The sequence below is a fragment of the Astatotilapia calliptera genome, chromosome 19, assembly GCF_964374335.1.
Source record: "Astatotilapia calliptera chromosome 19, fAstCal68.1, whole genome shotgun sequence".
Taxonomy (NCBI): Eukaryota; Metazoa; Chordata; class Actinopteri; order Cichliformes; family Cichlidae; genus Astatotilapia; species Astatotilapia calliptera.
The window spans coordinates 9,441,373-9,460,810 of record NC_137440.1 but is presented as its reverse complement, the minus strand read 5'-3'; the positions used below and the strand labels follow the sequence as shown (position 1 = coordinate 9,460,810).

The 19,438-nt window shown below is 43.3% G+C and overlaps 3 protein-coding genes across 11 annotated transcripts in view; 1 reads left to right on the top strand and 2 right to left on the bottom strand.

Moving 5' to 3' along the window:
- LOC113012069 (protein PALS1-like) overlaps positions 1-676 on the bottom strand; it is a 28,806-nt gene extending 28,130 nt beyond the window's left edge. Inside the window, exon 1 of the mRNA XM_026152029.2 lies at positions 463-676. The gene's annotated coding sequence lies outside the window, so the exon portion shown is untranslated. The remainder of the gene's footprint in view (positions 1-462) is intronic.
- Positions 677-2,049: 1,373 nt separating this feature from the next.
- On the bottom strand, positions 2,050-7,612 carry timm9 (translocase of inner mitochondrial membrane 9 homolog). Of its 2 annotated transcripts, none has more exons than XM_026152034.2 (5): positions 7,329-7,612; positions 6,910-7,181; positions 6,623-6,671; positions 2,580-2,675; positions 2,050-2,498 (listed from the first exon to the last, which is right to left on the bottom strand). In XM_026152034.2, the coding sequence occupies exons 3-5, from the start codon at positions 6,659-6,661 to the stop codon at positions 2,364-2,366; spliced, it is 270 nt and encodes an 89-aa protein (XP_026007819.1). In that variant the 5' UTR covers positions 6,662-6,671; positions 6,910-7,181; positions 7,329-7,612; the 3' UTR covers positions 2,050-2,363. The 2 variants fall into 2 exon arrangements, with proteins under 2 accessions (XP_026007819.1, XP_026007820.1); XM_026152035.2 differs by having other exon boundaries at positions 6,754-7,181; positions 7,329-7,570.
- A 170-nt stretch (positions 7,613-7,782) lies between these two features.
- Positions 7,783-19,438, top strand: part of kiaa0586 (KIAA0586 ortholog) — a 33,251-nt gene continuing 21,595 nt past the window's right edge. For 7 of the 8 annotated variants that reach the window (XM_026152022.2, XM_026152026.2, XM_026152025.2 and 4 more), the window contains exons 1-7: positions 7,783-8,396; positions 14,485-14,554; positions 14,631-14,862; positions 15,016-15,086; positions 15,219-15,303; positions 15,477-15,567; positions 17,565-17,676. In XM_026152022.2, coding sequence (XP_026007807.2) covers positions 8,072-8,396; positions 14,485-14,554; positions 14,631-14,862; positions 15,016-15,086; positions 15,219-15,303; positions 15,477-15,567; positions 17,565-17,676 — 986 coding nt within the window. In that variant the 5' untranslated portion in view covers positions 7,783-8,071. The remainder of the gene's footprint in view (positions 8,397-14,484; positions 14,555-14,630; positions 14,863-15,015; positions 15,087-15,218; positions 15,304-15,476; positions 15,568-17,564; positions 17,677-19,438) is intronic. The other variant, XM_026152023.2, reaches the window with a different exon arrangement.

Below are 19,438 nucleotides of genomic sequence, written 5' to 3'. Positions count from 1 at the left end.
ACAAGGAAATAAGAAGCTCACTGTAAATACAGCTTCCTGTAGTTTGACAGGTTGTCCAGCACTCAGGTTAACTTCAGCAGGACTACGCGGCGGCGTTTTAGTAAAAATGGCGCTTTTAGTCGCTGCTGAGGTGGAATAACTGAAATAAAGATAAGCTGAGCGGTGTATGCAGGTACCTCTCCCCCAGCCTGGAGTTTGTCTCACTGACAGCTGGCTAACCTTAGCTCACTCTCGAGCCTCTCTGCGTTTTCCTGCTTCTCTCACCCGAGCGACAGGGCTCCGGGGCGGACCGGCTCCGTTCACGGCCTAAACTCGGACACCTGGGTCGGTTTAGCCCGTCTGCGAGCCGCCCTGCTCGGAGAAACGCACTTTATTCGAGCCTAGCGTTAGCTGCTAGCTGCTAGCGGCACCTGTTGATAACAAAGCCACTTGAGAGCGAACAGAAAGCGCTGGAAGCCTCACCTGCTTCAGCGCGACCTCGGCCTCTGTCTCACAACTCAATCCCCCGGGAAATTGCCGGGTCACAGCACCGCTCTGAGCCCTATCCGCCACTCGCTTCGCGGACTTTCTGTCGGTGATTCTCCGTTTCTCTGGCAAAGTTGCTGCTCGGACACCACCGGAGACCTCCCCTCCTCTTCCTCACTGTCATTCCCAGCTCCAGAGAGGGGGCGGGGCCAGCGAGCCACCAGCTAGATAACACGGTGACGCTGATTGGACGCGCCTATGAAAGGAATTTGGTGTCAGCCAATGAGACACGCCGCTACATGGAATGCAGCACAGCGAGGTTAGCGTTAAAAGTAAAGCAGGGGCTTCCCCAGGATTTTTAACAGGGGGCCAAGAACACCAACATGGGGGGTTCTGATCATAAATAAATAAAGAGTTATTTAAAGTCTTCAGGTGAGTACAAGTCATAGTCTTCCGTACCCTGTCTTGGATGTATGCAGCTCGTTGGACTGCTGTCTGCTTCAAACAACCACACGGGGAAAATAAAGTTATCCTCTACCTCGCTCGTTGTTTACTCTGAGTGATGTCAGTTTCATGACATCACTCATAAATGTGATCTGTTCAGTCAGCTGTGCTGTGTTTAACTTCTGCCTGCTGTGATTATCTTCGTGCATCATCAGTGACTCACTGTGAGGAATGTAATTCGATGAGAATGTGCGGACAGGTGGGATAAAAGCTGCAGATTCAGTAAATCACTTTTTGGCACCCAGTCTGGCTCAGAGAATGGTGGTCGTGCTCACTCAGAGAAATAATGACAAATACCACAGACTTCCAAAATAAAAGTCCTATTGTACATCAAATGTACCCAAATAGATTATTGGATTGTAACTGAGACAGTCATGTGTTCTACACTTGAATGGTCTCCATGGGTTTGATCATTTTGTTGTTCTAGCCTTCCCAGTGCATTTCAGATCCAGTTTAACAATCTATTATTTGTTTCTCAGAGCGTCGATGGTTTGGCACCGCCTTACCCGACAAACCGTTTGAAACCCTTCAGTTCTACCACAGCACTGAGGCACTGCTGCTCCTGGAGATTCAGAGATCCAGGTTTGAAAGCAGAGGCGATGGAGCCTTCTCAGGGGTGGCTGCTAAACTTAGCTTTTCACATTAGAGCTGCCCGAACTCTAAGTCACTATAAACAAAAAACAACTGCTCTCAGGTCTGTTAGAGCCGCACACCCCGGCTTTTATTATGCAGCCACAGTCTTTACTCGTAATTTGTAGTCTGTATTCAATGTTGATTTAGTGATTGTTTTATACAGTGTACATTTGGTATAAGTTGCAATGCAACTTGCAATAAAACTAACCTTCGACTTTAGAGTAAGGCCATCAGCGAGGGTCTGCTGCAGAAACACTTCAGTACTAAAAGCAGGTTAATCAGTAACTTTCAGGACATAACGAGCTCTCCAGCCGGAGCAGGTGAATCATGTGAAACGCTGCAGCTGGTCTGAACGTTTCTCAGGACTGTGTGATCTGCAGCAGAGCCAGACTGAGGCCGGATGCAGTAAAGCACTTCCTAACAGGGATGAAAACATCCACACATTCCTGATGTCGGATTATTTTTATTTCCAGACATGAAAAATGAGTTCAGCTCATCATCATCATCATCACCACATCGGTCGGTCGTTGTGTTCAATAAAATGACAAATGTGCACATTAAATGAATATTCTGCATGTTAATAAAGAATCTGAAACTACATCTCCCATGATGCACAGAACAGCCGACTAACCCTGCAGATAGAATCTGAGGGGGCGGAGCTTCAGGTCAGAAACTACAACAAAACGTCCTCACGCGCAGCTTCAGAGTGTTTTTTTACAGCGCCGGAGGATCTGCTGGACCGGCCTGGCCCAGGTTCAGGGTCAGCGCGGCTGTCCCAGCAGGCCAGCTTTAGCCGCCAGAGCCTCGTTCTGCTGGATGTGATACTCCTGGAAACGCATGGAGATCCTCTGAGTCATCTTCAGGTACTTCTGCAGGCACGACTCGGAGCAGCTCGACTGAAACACAAACAGCTGTGAGGATTTTATCCAGATGTTCCTTCACCTACATGTTTCCGTCATCCAATCATCTTTTTTTACCTCCTCGGGCTTCACGTCTCTTGTGGTGAAGTCTCGGACGCAGTCCATGAAGCAGTTCTCCGTCACCTTGTTGTACGTCCCCAGAAACTCCTTAAACTGAACACAGGAAACAGACACGGCTCAGAAAACGGCTGCAGAGCAGCAACTCAGCAAAACAATCTGAGAGACGACCGAGAAGGATCCGAGGTTCAGGTCTGGGAAGAAATTTCCTCAAACAGGTTTTAACCTCCGTCCTCTCGCTGCTTCAGGCACGCTCAGTTTTAAAAATAAAAAAAAATATGATTCAACTACAGGTGGAGCTCATAAGTAGAACCGTTAGTGCAATTTCTGGCATTAGATTTACATGTGTGCTGGAGAGCTGCTCCTTTTGTTCACTAAAGCACATTTGTGAAGGAATAAAAAAAAAAAAAAAAAGTCTACTGCTCTGAAAAAGTAAATGTTCAGCGAAGTGCAGCACAGAAGCTTCCGTTCATAAAACAGTATTACAAAGAATAGTGTATTTGTCATAAATAAGCCCTTCAATATTCTTTTTCAAAAACTTTTAACCATTTTGTTTTTTTATTTTCTTCTGTTTTCATTTCCTGAAGTTTCACCTTTTTCCATTCATTTACCTCCCTTTTTACAAACTTGCTTTTCATTTCAGATATTCATTTCTTAACTATAATTTTTCATAATGCCATATAATATTTTCTAGTTTCATTTGATTTATTTTTATTTAATTTATTTTCATTTATAAATGGTAAATGGCCTGTATTTGTATAGCACTTTACACTACATTCAGTCATCCATCCATTCACACACTGGTGATAACAAGCTACATTGTAGCCACAGCTGCACTGGGGCGCACTGACAGAAGCGAAATGAACAAATTCCTTGATCAGGAAGGCTAGCTCTGTGGTCGGCATGAAGCTGGACACTCTAGTGACAGTGGCAAAGAAAAGGACACTAAAAAACAAAACAAAAAACTGCTGGACATTATGGACAATGCTGGGCATCCTCTGCACACGGCCATAAACAACCAGAAGAGTCTGTTCAGTGACAGGTTGCTTCTCCCAAAGACAAGCACCAACAGACTTAAAAACTCCTTTGTCCCACACGCCATCAAACTGTTTAACTCCTCTCTGGAGGACAAAGGAGGGGGGAACAACTAAGCTGTAGTGCCTCTTCACTTCACTGTGCAATACCTTTTGTGCAATACTTTTTGTTAATAGTCAGCGGTGCAATAGACCTCAATACTTGAAATGTGCAATTCACTTGTATTTTTTATTTGTATTCCTATTGTTGCGAGATCGATCAACTTTAGACCAGACAACAAACGACGGAGACTCCGGAAAAGTGCAATCAAACGATGAGTTTTATTATCACAGGAGAACAACCAACCATCAGCATACAGAATGTGTTGCTCTGACAAAAATACAATGGGTTTTGGTTTTATAGGATAAAATATCACACCTACGTCAATACAGTTCAAAAATACCTGGTGACAGACAGACAAAAGTTCAACTCGTACAAACAAGGGTTCATCACATATACTTTTAATAACTATAAACTGACATATAACTTCTCTTTTCTACATTACTTGCCTTTTAAGGTAATAACTTCAGGTCTTAGCGTTTCTGAGAGCTAATAATGGACCCTCGTCATTAATCCCTAAGTAGAGTACTTTTGCAGCCAGTCTCAAACTGAAGTAGAAGACGCTTAGGCCTTCACTCAAACCTGCTACTAGATTAATATGTGTATTGTAAGCATGCATGCAATTAACCTGCTATGTTCTCATCTCCCCTCAGCATGTATCATCTGGACACTCTCACCAGTGAAGCTTAAAACCTTCTAGAATGGAACATCAACTCTTAACCAAGCACATTTATGCATTGTGTATAAAATGAACTCAACCTGTAAAAATAGAAAGGTCAATGTGATGACAGACATATTCAATGCAATTTTATAAACCCTGCAGGAAATATTACTGATAACTGATACTGTAAAACGTGTTATTAATATATTCTTCATAAGGCAGATTATATGGTAGCAATAAAAGAATCTCTGAATCCCAACACTATTTATACGAAGGGGATAAATAGGAATACAAATAAAAAATACAAGTGAATTGCACATTTCAAGTATTGAGGTCTATTGCATATATATATTATTCTGCTCACGCTCTGTAACTTCTGTCGGTGCTGTGCCGAGGGATTAATAAGGTTTTATCTTATCTTAAATACTTTATCTTTGAAGTTACTTTTATCATACGTTCTAATTTACGTGCTTAATTTTTTACTTTAAAAACATTTCATGATCCTATCTCTCAATTATACGGTTTCATTTATTTCTTATTTATGTGCATTGCTTTTAGCTACTCTTTAAAGGAATTTTTCATTTCTAAATTAAAACTAATTACTTTCTTGTCCCCTCATGTATTGGTCCCAATAAGCTGGCACAGTGTTCTGGCATTGACGGTATTTGAGTTTGTTTTGATTGATTCTGTTTTTATCTATTTATTTTTACCTACGGGTCTGTCGCTCTCTCCTTTTTTGTCCCTCACAGGCCTCCTTGCTGTATATCTGTGAAGGTTCTCAGTCATCCAGGTCATCGTAGTCTAAGGAGTACTCATTCGAGAAGCTAACCCAGAACTGAAGAAGCTTCTCAGACGAGAGGTGAAATGTAGTGATGGGTAGATGAGGCCTCGTGAAGCGTTTCAGCACATTCCCCAAACTGTATCGACACTGCGTCGGCACAGTTTTGCTCCATACTGACACCTGCTGGACCTTAAATATCATTACAGGCAACTTACTTGAGACTCACAACAGACACTGATTCAATGACCTAGTCATACTTGTACACTGTAAGGTATTGTACTTTCCATGGAATCATTTTATATCTTCTATATTACAAATATTGTAGACATCTTTAAAATATATTATGAATGACATGATGTGAAAATTAAAATGAAAGTATTGTGAATGTAACATTACCCATTTAAATGTATTTGACTCAGAGTTTATTATAAATTTCTATTCAGAAAAATAGGTTTATCCAATGTTTTAGCATTCAGTCTATTGCGTTTTTTTTAAAACACACCATTTCCCCAGCTTTGGAAAACTCACAGGAACAGATACAGCTGGGGTAAACAAAAACTGTAAAGCCAGGTGGAAAAGGTTCTGATAAGATGTCTTCCTATTCCCTCAGTACGTTACACTCTCTCTCCACAATACTAAGGGGTTGGCAGTCCTTTATAATAAAATTCAGGACTGCCTGGTCCAGAGCAGTCTTCCTAGATGCTTGATTTGAAAATAATAAAACACATTAATTTAAAAAAAAATGATGATAAAGATGTTTAGTGTCTATAGGCCTACCAGTGTTCATTCTCGGTGTGTTTGTCTCCTCATTTTCATGTTTGGCTCTGTAATGCCTAAACACTGAGGATGTGCTTTTGTTTGTGTAAGAAAGCTCCGCAGAACAGATGCAACATTTATCCTGCATCAAATGAAATAAATAATTTAAACTTCAAGTCACATTGCTGTTTTTCCTGTTCTGATAGATTACACTGAAACAAAGACAGACAAACTTATTTGCAGTTAAAAGATCAAAATGATCCCACACAGCAGAAACATTTCTTTTTCTTTCGGGCTCCATTTTGATGTGTTTTGTTTTTTAGTCTTTGCGAGAGTAATTTTGTGTTTTTTGGTGGCGACTCATTCCGTTGGCAAATGCGGTACCTTTTAAACACGGTTTGGCGCGTTGGCAATGAGCGATACAGCAGCTGTATCGATCACGTGACTTTTTCTTAAAGCGACGCACGCACCGATACAGGCATCGCTAGCTTGATACATGCGTCGGTGTTGCTAGACCCATCACTAGTGAAATGTCTTCCAGCAACCTAAAGAAGTCCAGACGCTTTTCTTTCCAAGCCCCTTCGACTCCTTGCTGTATAGTTCAGTGCGGGCTTTCTATGGACCCTGGAGGCCACAGTAACCGGACTTTGTGCCTCTGAATTCTGAGCCTCTTTTTTCAGAGTCGACATGAAAACTCTTGGGGTCACTTACCTGTTTGATCTGGTCGAACTCGGACACCTGGACCGCCATGATTCGGACTCTGTGGGAGGGGAAACAGGGCGACAATTAGCAGTAATGCTAACACACCAGACTCCATTCATAAATCCTCCATTTTAGCTCACTTCGTGGTCCGCCTCTTTTAAAGCTCCTCCGGCGCTCACGTGTTATTCTTTCAATGTGACTTTACAGGTGTACCGTTCAGCTTAGGTTGGCTGGTTTAGTAACGCTTCAGATAGCAGAGGTTACCCGGGCTTTAGTGACATGATGAACAAACCTACCTGATAAAACAGCACTTTAAACGGACTGCTGCTGCTAACGGCTAGCCCGGTTAGCGCCGTGTTCCCGCCCTGTGATGAGGGTCCCTCTGTTCTCCTGGGGATGTTCTTCAGCCTCCCAAGCAGCAGCGCTCAGTTTCCCTTTACAGCAGAAGGAGGACAGTTTTTATTCCACCTGAGCTCCGAGCTGCCTGAGGGGAACCTCCGAGTGACGGACTGAAGGACGCATGCGCACAGAGCAGCAGATCCTCTCCGATATTTTTGCGACTTTTCATCTAAATTAAAAAGAAAAAAACCACATGAGGCTTACATTAAGCTTAACATTCAGCTATTAATTAATAATTTTAAACTCAAAACACAAATAAAAATGTACATTTGAGAGAAAAATGTGACGAATGTTCAGGTCAGAAACCGAAACTTACCGAAGAGCAACAAAAGTTCTGTGACTGGTGTTCCGTCCTCCAAATATAATCGCATTAAACTAAATCTAAACTTCATCAGTAAGTCCTTCTATAAAGGCAAACCATCTTCAATCATAATTTCTCCTGAACCAGTCCAACTTTACAGGGTCGTTTCAAACACATTTCAAAAAAACATAGAGTTCTCGCAAGCAGTAAAATGCACTCTGACAAAGAAGCTGTTTTCACAACTGCAGCTTCCAGAACGAGTGAGACGAGTGTTTCAAGTATTTATGAATGAATTCGTTTGAATACATTTTTTCAGTCATTTTCGCACTCATTGATTTTTCTATGATAGAGGTGTACTGTCCAGTTTTCGGCTAATAAATAAAATTTTAATTTGCTGTGTTTACTTTGTTTCTCAATGCCGTTTGTTCTTCTTCGTGTTTTGATTTTGAAGCGGAGTTTTTTCAGCATCCTGTCTGGAGCGGAAGCCGGAAGTTCGGTTGTTTGTTGTCAGCAACAGTTGCTGTGTTTGAACATTTTCTTTTTTCTGTCGTACTTTTTGTGGGGGTTTTTCCTGGCGTCTCGTTGGGGTGTAAATTATTTTAACTCTCTCCTCGCCCCCCGCGACGCTGACCGCCGCCTTCCTTTACCCGGCCAGCGGCGGGTTTTAGAGCCGGAGCGGGAAGTCTGGACGAAGTTAGCTTCCATGCTAACAGTGCAGCTTTAAATAAGCTTTATTAACACTGTAGGTAAACAGCGTCATGTCTTCTCCGGCTGCACTCAGTCCGGATCAGTCCTCCTGCAGCTCAGACACCGGGGACGTTTTAATCCGCTCCACACGAGTCCTCCACCCGGACCGGACCGGTCCCGGAGGCGGACCGGGACCCGGATCCGTCCAGATAACCGTCCGAAAACTGCGGGACTTTCGTCCTCCTACTCTGACCGAACTGAGACAGAATAAGCAGCGGCGGCGGAGTCCCAGACAGAACCCGGATATCGCTGCTTCACATCGGTCAGCAGCGTACTTAAAGCCCCGTAAGATCTCCGGAGGAGGAGACGGAAAACTCGCTGAGGCGATGGACACAGGTGGGGGGGTAATATAATACCTGGCAGATGTGTTCATTATTTTAAAACGTGCCCAGACTGAAGGTGTGTCCGTGCATCAGGGTGTGGGGGAGTTTGTGAGGGTCATGGAAGAAATCCAGAAACTTTGGATAAAGTCATAGCTGCTCACGTGACTCACAGCTGCGTGGAGCTGTGCCGTTCACTTTAGCTCAGGGTGAGGTTTAAAAGCCAGCAGCACAGAGAAACACTGAGGTAGGAGTAGGGTTAGTTCACTAAAACTAGCTGTGTCGGCACATTTCAGTTCACTAAAGTAAAAATTCTTAGTTGTAGTCTTTTAAATAACAATTAAAAACTCAAACTGAAATGAACGTGGAAAATAAAATAGGATAAAAATATAGTGTAAATCTTTGTTGGTTTGAAATAATTCTGGGACATCGTGACTGACGAGATTTTAATGGACATCTTTGAGGCTGAGGATCGCTGTTCAGTGTCATAGATCGTGCCTGTGACACACACCCTCTATACAGCAATACAGGTCACAATAACGTTCAAAAACAAAACTAATAACTCTGCTACACCTAAAGCCATTAAACCAGACGGTCCTTTAAAAGCAGTGAAGATCACATTTCAGCCAACAATCAGCAGCCTCGCGTTACAGATACGTCTCTAGACGTTAGACCAGGGCCCTATTTCAGGAAGCCGGTTTAGTGCAAACTCTGAGTAAGTATACCCTGAGTTAACGAAAACTCTGGGTTTTCGGTTTCACAAAGCAAGTTTAGATTAATTCTGAGTGAGTCACTATGACGACACACTCCGTGAAGCTAACCTGCCCCCTAGCAGGTTTACTTCAACTAACCCTGACTTTCTCCGCCGGAAACCTGACTGTAGGAAGTGTCAGACATGGTAAATGGTAAATGGCCTGCATTTGTATAGCGCTTTTCTAGTCCCTAAGGACCCCAAAGCGCTTCACACTACATTCAGTCATTCACCCATTCACACACAGGCGATGGCAAGCTACATTGTAGCCACAGCTGCCCTGGAGCGCACTGACAGAGGCGAGGCTGGCGGACACTGGCGCCACCGGGCCCTCTGACCACCACCAGTAGGCAAACACGGGGTTAGCATCTTGCCCAAGGATATTTGGCTGGGATTGAACCACCGACCTTCTGATTAGTGGCTGACCTGCTCTGCCACCTGAGCTACAGCCACCCAGGATGTTATTCCTGGGTGTTATTCCTGGGTGGCGTGCCCCTTCCTTGAAGAGCCAGTAGATGTTGAAGCCCAAATTCTCCGCAGAGCTCTCCGCCCGGAGAGAGTGATTAGAGCACGTTTGGACATTTTATCATTTCCTGATGATTTTCTGTGTGAACGTTACCGTTTTTCAGCACAATCTATAATTTATTTGAATAACATCCTCCTAATATTGCTCATGTGACACATCGCGGACATCCTCTCAGTTCTGTACATATTATTTGTATTGCACTTCGGTTTTTTGCAAACGGGAGTTTTCTGTATAATATTGGAGACGCTGAGCACGTTTCCAAGGCTACCGTCTGTCGGGCAGTCAGGAATGTTACAGTTGCACTGAAACGTCTCCTGTACTCGTTTGTAGTGTTCCCCGGTCATAGACCCACAAGATTTATCAAAGAGGGATTCCACAAAATTGCAGGTATCAGGATGAACGAAACTTAATTCATGATGTGGTGATACTTGAACTACTACTTAAATTTTACATTTATGTTCACGGTTCCCAGGCGTACAGATGGCACTCACATTCCAATCATTGCTCCTTCAGTAAATGAAGGAGACTATGTGAACAGGAAGTCTTTCCACAGCATTAATGTACAGGTACATAGTTCCCTGTAGCATTTCAAACTAACAAATTATTTCATTATAGTAATGGATGCTAATTTGTGTTCTCTGCACTGTGAAGATCATATGTGATGCTGCCAACATTATCACAAATGTGGAAGCCAACTGCTCAGCCTCTGTGAGTGGTGGTGGTGGAGGACCCCCACCTGTTTTTCGGGCCTCCGCTTTTTTTCTGTTGGCTATAACGGGTCACATTTGAGCATACAGAGTAAGCAAATATGTACTTGTAATGTGCTCAGATAATTTCAATAAGTGCTTACAGAGGGGAAATTAATGTAGCCTCTAACTGCAATTGATTTACATCGGACAAACAGACCAAGCACTATGGCTCATAGTACAATTACACCTTACCTGTTTGGACTATATTTTTATATTTCATTTTTACTTGCTGCCAGGAACGTTTGGGGCCTGTTGGGTTGCACCTGCGCTCACATCACGTCACAAAATAAAATGTATAAAATAAAAAATAATAAAATAACGTGTAAAATGGGTGGAAATCCCTCGATCAATGTTTAAATTAACACTCACGCATTGACTCTGTCGGCTATGTTTTGCCATGCATGCTCCCTTTCTTTTGCAGCTGAGGCTGTGTTACTTTTTTCCCGCAAAATTGGCATGTTATCGGCATATGCTGCCATCAGAATTTCGGCCTCAAGCGATGTAAAATACATTGACCGCGCCTTCTTTCCCTCCGTCTCCATGGTGACTCGCTTAATCTGTGCTCCACTAATCAGGGCTTTATGTATCCTCGTGCGCGTGCTTAACTTGGGGTTAAAGCAACTCCGCGTTGATTGAACTAATTGTTATCAGCCTTTCTGAAACCGAATATTCCGAGTTGGACAGTTCGGGGTTACTCGACCCTGAGTATCGTTTTTCACTCTGTTTTCTAAACCGGCTTCCTGAAATAGGGCCCAGGGGTCCGTTCTTCGTACCTCGCTAAGTAAGTTAGCTGGATTTGATTGTTGACGATTTCGCTGATCTTGGATCGTTCGGTTCTCCGAAGCTCATCCGGGACTTGCTGTCATAGCAACAGATCCGTAAGCGTAAACCTGCTCGGGAGCAGGCTTACTTTATGTAAACAGGATTAGATCGCGGCCACTCAGGTATGTCCGCTTCATTTATACGAAAGCAACAGCGATATTCCACCACTGTTTCACCATAAATAAATAACATCAATGTAACTAAAGATAATGCAGTATTTGATTCTTTTATTGATTCCATACAGATACATACTAGAGATGGACCGATCCGATATTACGTATCGGTATCGGTCCGATACTGACCTAAATTACTGGATCGGATATCGGAGAAAAATAAAAAATGTAATCCGATCCATTAAATATCACGAAAGCACCTCACAAAACTTGCAACACGCCGTAACTCACCTCAGAACGTTAGCACGTCGGAGCAGTATGCATCACGTGATAGAGCAGCTGTGGCATGCCGGACCTGTCCTGGTCTGGATAGCATTTGGAGCTTCGCTAGCAACCCGGCATTTCATCTCCGACAAAGTTATCCCGAGAGAAGTAAAGCAAGTGTGTAAGTCCATCTCTGAATGTTTGTAAAGCATTCCTGCGTTAAGCTTAACAAGCGACTGCCTCTCGCTCTCCGGCTGCTACTTCAATCGTGAAACTGCTTAAATGATCAGCTGATCGGCTTTTCTGTCGGGAGTCCGTCTGTCTTGTTTGTTTTTGGCCCACTTTGCACCAGAAAGAGGAAACCAGCGGCTGAACAACAGCAGCACGTTTAAGCTTGATCAGCTGTTGTTAGAATGTATTTAATATTACTTTCTACTCCAGGATCTTTTTCTACGTAGCTGACGGCTGGTAACTGTGCAGGGGCGGATCTAGCAAAGTTTAGCCAGGGGGACCGATAGGGCATTAACAGGGAAAAGGGGGCACAAAGACATACTTTTCTTTCTTATTCTCATTTAAAATGTCTAGCTTTTAATAAATAATTATCTGACACCCAAAGTTTTAATTTGATGTAAAATGAATAGAAGTCAATTACTGTATATAGTGACTATTAAGTCTAATATATATACCCTAGTAAGCTATAGTACTTTTTCCTTTGGGAAGGTACCATCTGTGCAGTCTGCAATTTTGTTGAAGAAAGATGTTGAATCTATTTAATATTTCTTGAAAAATAATTGATTTCTGTGCATTTTTTTTCACACTGCATCAAATTAAGGTTGATTACGTCGATTAAGCATCATGAGGTGGAGCGTGAGGGGTGGTTCCCTATTTTTTATTTATTTATTTTTGTTGTTGCTGGGAGTTGGAACCCTATTAGTTAGGTTGCTTAATATTTACGCTAAGTACTCTTTAAAATACCAGAATAGGGAGGATGGTGTAGGTCTAAGTTTATTAGATTGATCAGTATTGCTGAACTATGAAATATTTTTTTGTATACAGGTATAACAGAATAGCTTTAGTGTAGTTGTTGTTTTAAACTTGAGTATGAACTTATACAAAATGCAGCAAGATATTTAAAAAACAGTTTTGTTGATTAAAAAACACTATATCGGATTCATATCGGTATTGGCAGATATCCAAATTTATGATATCGGTATCGGAGATAAAAAAAGTGGTATCGTGCCATCTCTAATACATACAGGTCATTTCCTAAAAAAAAGGGAAATGTACTATTAATCATTCTATTTCATGTATTTGATTGTTTCAGATGTAATTCATATTTCAGAGTAGTAATAGTAAATTACTTCGTGTAATCAAGCTGAGAGACCACGGCTATAAAAGCGAAGGTGGATTTGGGAAGTCTGTCGCAGCCTGTCCGTATACGCGAGCAGCCCATTGCGGAAGGTGCAAGATTGATAAGGAGAGTTTTCAGAATTCAGCGTATATTGCGGGACAGACAGGATCCTTTAGCTCAGCGCGACAGTGTGCTCATAGAGAGATATCGATTTTCCCGTGAGGGTATTATTTACTTAACCAACTTGTTGAAGAGGGGGTGCAGGACCACCACCTGTCTTTTTTTGCTCTGCCCTTTTCTTGGTTGCTGTTATAAACAAACAAACAGATTATTCCAGGGTCTCTTTCCAAGAGACTAAAAGCAATATAAGTGATAAATATTACCATTCTGTAGAATATTCTTATATTTCACTTTTACTTGTTCCCATGTTCTAGTGGGTCCTGTTGTGGCTCTAATGTGAAAGAGGATATAATGTAATATAATAAATTTACCCTACCGCCTACTGGTGTTGGCCAGAGGGGCCGATGGCGCGATATGGCAGCCTGGCTTCTGTCAGTCTGCCCCAGGGCAGCTGTGGCTACAACCGTAGCTGCCTCCACCAGTGTGTGAATGTGAGAGTGAATGAATAGTGGCATTGTAAAGCGCTTTGGGTGCCTTGAAAAGCGCTATATAAATCCACTCCATTATTATTATTATTATTGAATTACTTACGAGTTTGATTTGTCAGCAACTTTCTGCCAGCCCTCTCTCCTTGCTTTTGCAGCCTTTGCAGTGTTCCCTTGCATTTTAATTAAACTCTGAAACTCCTGAAATCCCTCAATCAAGGGTTCTTGCTCTGCTGCCGGAAAATACTGAGCGCGCTCCTTCGACATTTTCGCCGACCAATCAGAGGGTTGCCGATCAATGTTTCTACTATCGATGCGTAGCCCCTGTTAAGCCACCCAGTGATCTCACATTACTTCATCCAGCTGTACTAATCATCAACAACAGGTGTGTTCGGAGAACCGGAATAGCGAGCTCAAAGTTGGCGCGATGATTTGATCTTGGATGTGTCATTTGATCTTGGATGTAGTAAGCGAGGTACGAAGAACGGACCCCAGGGGTGGGCAATCTCAGTCCACGAGGGCCGGTGTCCCTGCAGGTTTTAGATGTGTCCTCGAACCAACACAGCTGATTTAAATGGCTAAATTAGCTCCTCAACATGTCCTGAAGTTCTCCAGAGGCCTGGTAACGAACTAATCATGTGATTCAGGTGTGTTGACCCAAGGTGAGATCTAAAACCTGCAGGGACACCGGCCCTCGTGGACTGAGATTGTCCACCCCTGCGTTAGACAGAATTTCTTCACACATGATCGTAAAAAGATCAAAATTCTTATTTTTTGTATTTTAGTTTGACTCGGTGTGAGAGTGAGCCTCCGAGACTCTCACACTTCTCACCATAATTAATCAATTCAATTTGAGTCGTAAAACGTTCTGTGTTTATCTTTAATCATCACAATACTGACTCCACCTCTGCTTGCATCATCAGGTGACGACGTCCTTACGTCACGGTTTGCATCTGGGGGTCGAGGAGTCGTGCTGGCGGCTTTGAAGCAGCGGTGAGTGAAACGTGTTTCCTCAGACTTGCTACAGGTTGCTCATAAAAACACATCTCATCTTATCTGTGATGCTCAGCTCTCACAGCGCCCCCCGCAGGAGGGAGGTCAAAGTTCACTTCTTGGACCCGATGCCGCTCCACTCTGCGGGAAACCCCCCGGACGCCCCTGCTCTGAGCTCCCGGGATGCAGCGAAGGATGCTGGGGTCCAGATGGAGACGCCGCTGTCCTCTGGTGACCTGGGAGATGCCAGTAGCACTGCCGCCGCCGCTGCCACTGCAGCTTTGGCAGCTGCTGCTCCTCTCTTCAAGGTGAGTACAGCTGATAGATCGATTCAGCCCGTACACATGTTTATTTCTGCTTTTTCCACATGTGAGTCTCTGGGACTGACTCACTGCTGCCTCTGCTGGACATCAGAGGAACTGCAGCTAATGTTTAGCACCTCTGTTTGTGTTTGTTTACAGGCTCAGTCTGATATGGAGGATCGAGTGGCTCAGCTGGCTGACGGCATCCAGAAGCTGCTGCAAGCTGACAGGTAAACTGTGTGCACCTGTTGCCTCGTTATGCTGAAAACAAAAACAATAAGAGAAAAATAATTCTGTGTTATAAAAAGTCACTTTAAATGAAGTGGAGATGTGACATCACTGTGACATCACCGTGTCATCAGGGAGGGTGGGGACAGAGGGCGGAGCATGAGCCAGCAGACACTGCAGCACCTGGAGATGCTGCAGTGCCAGCAGGTGCAGCTGCAGGTGAGTACAGGAACACCTTTAATGATGTCACCGTGCTGAACAATAGCAGCAGGGCGTGTCAGACGTGTTATCCAATCAAAGAAAATGTAAAACCTGGGAATTGTAGGAATAAAGACGCGACGCCTCCTGCGTCTCTTTCTAAACTTTCATTGGCACTTCTCTCCTCCAATCAGAGCCAGCTGCTGGAATCAGCCCTCAGGATAGCGAGCGGCCATGCTTCAGACCCGCCGACGCACCTGCAGGTCACACACCTGGATGCTGCAGGTAAGCACACAGCAGTTTGTGTTGGTCAGCATGAGGTGCGTCCTGTGAGTCCTGACATCAGCTCAGTGGGTCAGCCTGGAGCTTACACATATCGGTACAGGGAAGGTCACAGGAAGGTGGAGTTTGCAGTGTGCTACTACTCAGAAACATGGACAGGTGTACCAACAGCAGAGCAGTTTGCATGTTTGTGCTGTGTACTGTTCCGACCCACACATGACATTTTGAATTATTTAGCAAACAATAGATTATAAATATCAACCTGTTTGTCTGCCTGATAAACACCTGAAACATAATTGTTTCAAAAACCCTGTAAAAAAATAAAATCATTTTCTTTTTTCATCCAGTAACTGAAAAATCTTCCAATATTTTTTTCATTTTATGGCTGATTTAAAAACACATTGTTTGGACTTAAAGTGCAGAAATACAGAGAATTTTTTGAGGTCTTAAAATGATAAAAATGTTATTTGTTTGTGTATAACAAACAATGATAAACAAATAATAACTAAGTTTTGGACTGTCAGTCCTGAGGTGTAATGAGGAACGTGAACCAGCAGGTGGCAGCTGTGTGTGTGTGTGTGTGTGTGTGTGTGTGTGTGTGTGTGTGTGTGTGTGTGTGTGTGTGTGTGTGTGTCAGTACTGCAGGCAATCCGGTTGTTCAGTGATGACGCGACGAATCCTACTTCGGGGTCTAAAGTAGTCTGCGTTTAACCTAATTTTAAACATTACTATAATCATGTTTTATGTTACATAAAATTGATTAGTGGATCACTTAACAAAAAGGCTATGAAAACTAGTACTATTTGTAGTAATTACAAATTATTTGAATGTTTGAAATTCTTTGTATTGCACCCCCTGGCATATGTTAATTTTGTTCTGATTGTATACATGTTCTGTATACTGTTTCTTAATAAAGTTTAATATTTAAAAAAAAAAAAAAAAGTAGTCTGCGTTTAATATGGCTTTTGTGTTGTTAACATGTTTAATGTTATGTATTTTCTTCTATTTAATCTCAAAAAGCTCCTAAAACAGTCAGTAATCACCGTTGACCTCCCTCGGCTTTTATTACCGCTAATCATTTATTTAAGCTCAGTTTTTAAAACCTTAAGATGTAGCTACAGCCCAGCCCATGCAGCAGTATATGAATGACTAACCTCGTATTGTGGATGGATTATCTCAGTTGTTCTCCTGGCTGAAGTTTGGTCCTTTTACAGCATCCTGCCATGCGATTACATTTGTTCCTGACCACCGAGAACACTCACGTTAACTTTTATCGAGTGGAAAACAAGTTAGCTTGTTTATATTATGCTAACATAGCTGTGTCGCTAGCGGTCATGTAGCACATCATTATATACCAGCTAGCCCAGCAGTAACCTTACAAACGTCACTGCTGTCTAGTTTTCTGTCTTCATTTATGCTGGAAGTGATAGCAGAGCTGTACGTTTTAATTTTTTTCTAAAACCCCGCAGTCAGGACATGCTATATTGTATTTAGATAGAAGCTAGCAGGGAGTTAGCTCGTTAGCTTCTAACTCCGTTAAATGTCATAAATTCCGTTTTCATGGATGCCTGGATGTTAAACTCAATTGTTACACCTGGTAGAGCAGAACGCTGATCATTTTATTAAAGATGAAAGACTTTAGACAGTTTTTCAACTCTCAGTAATGCCATAGTGATCGTTTGATATACGGACCTGCAGCGGAGTTTAGACCCAGACACGGCTAGTGACGTCAGACTGAACAATCGGATGGAGACAGTTGTCATGGTAACCAGAGTGTTTGTAGATGCTGAATTTAGATGTGTGTGTGTGTGTGTGTGCACATCTGTTGAGGCAAATATCGCAGAATTCATGTCTGAAATTCTGAAATATGCTTTCAACATCTTCATGAGATCCACCTGGAAAATCCTTGTACACCTTTCCAGGCTTTCCAGGCCTGGAAAACATTGAAACTTCATGGATGATTAACCTCCGTCTCTGATTTGTCTTCTTCTTCACTGCAGCAGCAAACAGCCTCGGCGCCCAGCCACCGAGCTCCTTGCCAAATGTAGCTGTCCCTCCTGCCCCAGTTACCATGGAAACGCATCGCCTTGACCAATGGGCAGATCAAACCAGGTGAAGGGGGGTGGGGGGAGGATGTTTTTGTGGGTTTGATGGAGGCGGTTTTGTTAAACAGAGACTGAGAGACACAGACAGGAAACAGGCTCAGGGTTCAGGTGCACTCCTGACACACCTGGAAAAGCTTGAACCTGCTTATTAAACAGCCACCAATCAACACGCTCAGAAGGACTCTTGGTTTTTGTGGTTGTTCTCATTTATGTGATGCGTTCAGTGAGCACACATGGAGATCTGAAGGGATGCAGGGCCCGCACAAAAACAAATCTTTATTACGTTTTTCGTGTGTTTATTTAAGAAAGAAAAATAAAGATGTTTGATTATTCGCACAGATCCACGTGAACCGAATAATCAGCTGAAGCTGAAAATGGAGGCAAATAAAATCCTGTAAGTCACAAACTGACTCCAAGCTGGATTCAGATGTGCACAGAACTGGTTTGACTGCCGGGCTCTACACGGGCTTTCTCCTGGTTTAAAGAAGCCTTCAGAGGTGTCGACACACATTACTATCAGTGATCTGCATGTGGTCACCGTTTGGTCTGAGTCAGTTAAACCCACCTATGAAAAAACAAGCCAGTGATTTTCCTGCAGTGGAAGAGCAGAGTGAAGCCCTCGTGTGTTTTAGAGACAAAGGTTAGATTAGTTCCTGTGCAGTGATGCTTCAGCTAAAGCGATGAAAGGTCATGTGAGAGCATGTGGAGGTGCTGATTGGTCTGCTCGGTCAGTCGGAGTGCTGTGTGAAGACTGGAGCAGGTGGAGACATAAAGGAGCCTGGGAGCGTCTGAATGCTACAGCAGGTCTGCGTCGCTGCATTTGCATAATCATTCATAGTGTGTGTGTGGGGGGTGGGGGGGGGGGGGGTGCTACAGTTGATCCTGTATTCTGCAGCTTCTCCTCGCACGTTTCCATGGCAACGCCAGCAGTATCCATGAGAGGCACGCAGATGCTTTTGTGTGTTTATGGAGATGGCACTAAGCCAAAGCCGCCACCCACTGCTGATAACTGAAAAACCGCAATATTCCCAGAATGCACCAGTGTAGTGCATATTTTCATAACTCACCTGTGTAAACTCTGTCAAGGCAAGGTTGCATATCAGGGGCGTGGCCTTTTTGACTGACAGGTGGGTTTAGCTGCTAGCTCGTGCTAACTGGACTGTGGACGTGTTTGTGTTGCTGTGAGGTTTCTGTACGAACAGACGTCTTTTATTGTTATGAATGAGCAGGTGACTGTGACAGCCAAGGCCAAACTGCAGCCAAGTCCCTCTGTGAGTTACAGGCTGTGAGGTAACCCCATCCTGTTTGTGCACACTCTGCTTGAAACTAGTGTAGTTTTTATTTTTCCGCCTGTTTGATGAACTGCGTGCGGACAGCTCCACAGAGACTCATTGCTCAGTGATGTGATTGCTGTCTGCAGCAGAGCTGAAGCTGCTGTGTGGAGAATCGGGATATTTTCCACAGTCAGACGTGCTCTGAGCACTGAGAGGCTCGGGTCAGAGAGCTGCCCATCACGTCACATCATGTCTGACTGCACGGCACCTCGATCAGGAGACACACGAGGGGAAGGAAAGAGGCAAACAAACCTCTCCTATTGGTCAGTTCTTTGCTTTAATCTAAAGAGATTTACAGTATACCACAGTAATCCTTTGCTGATTACCGTAGTATACTGCATGTGTTACACATCACAAGACTCATTTTTACTTATCGCTTATTTATTTAACTGTGCTGCACAGCTACACTGAGGGTTCAAACAAGAGCATAAATTA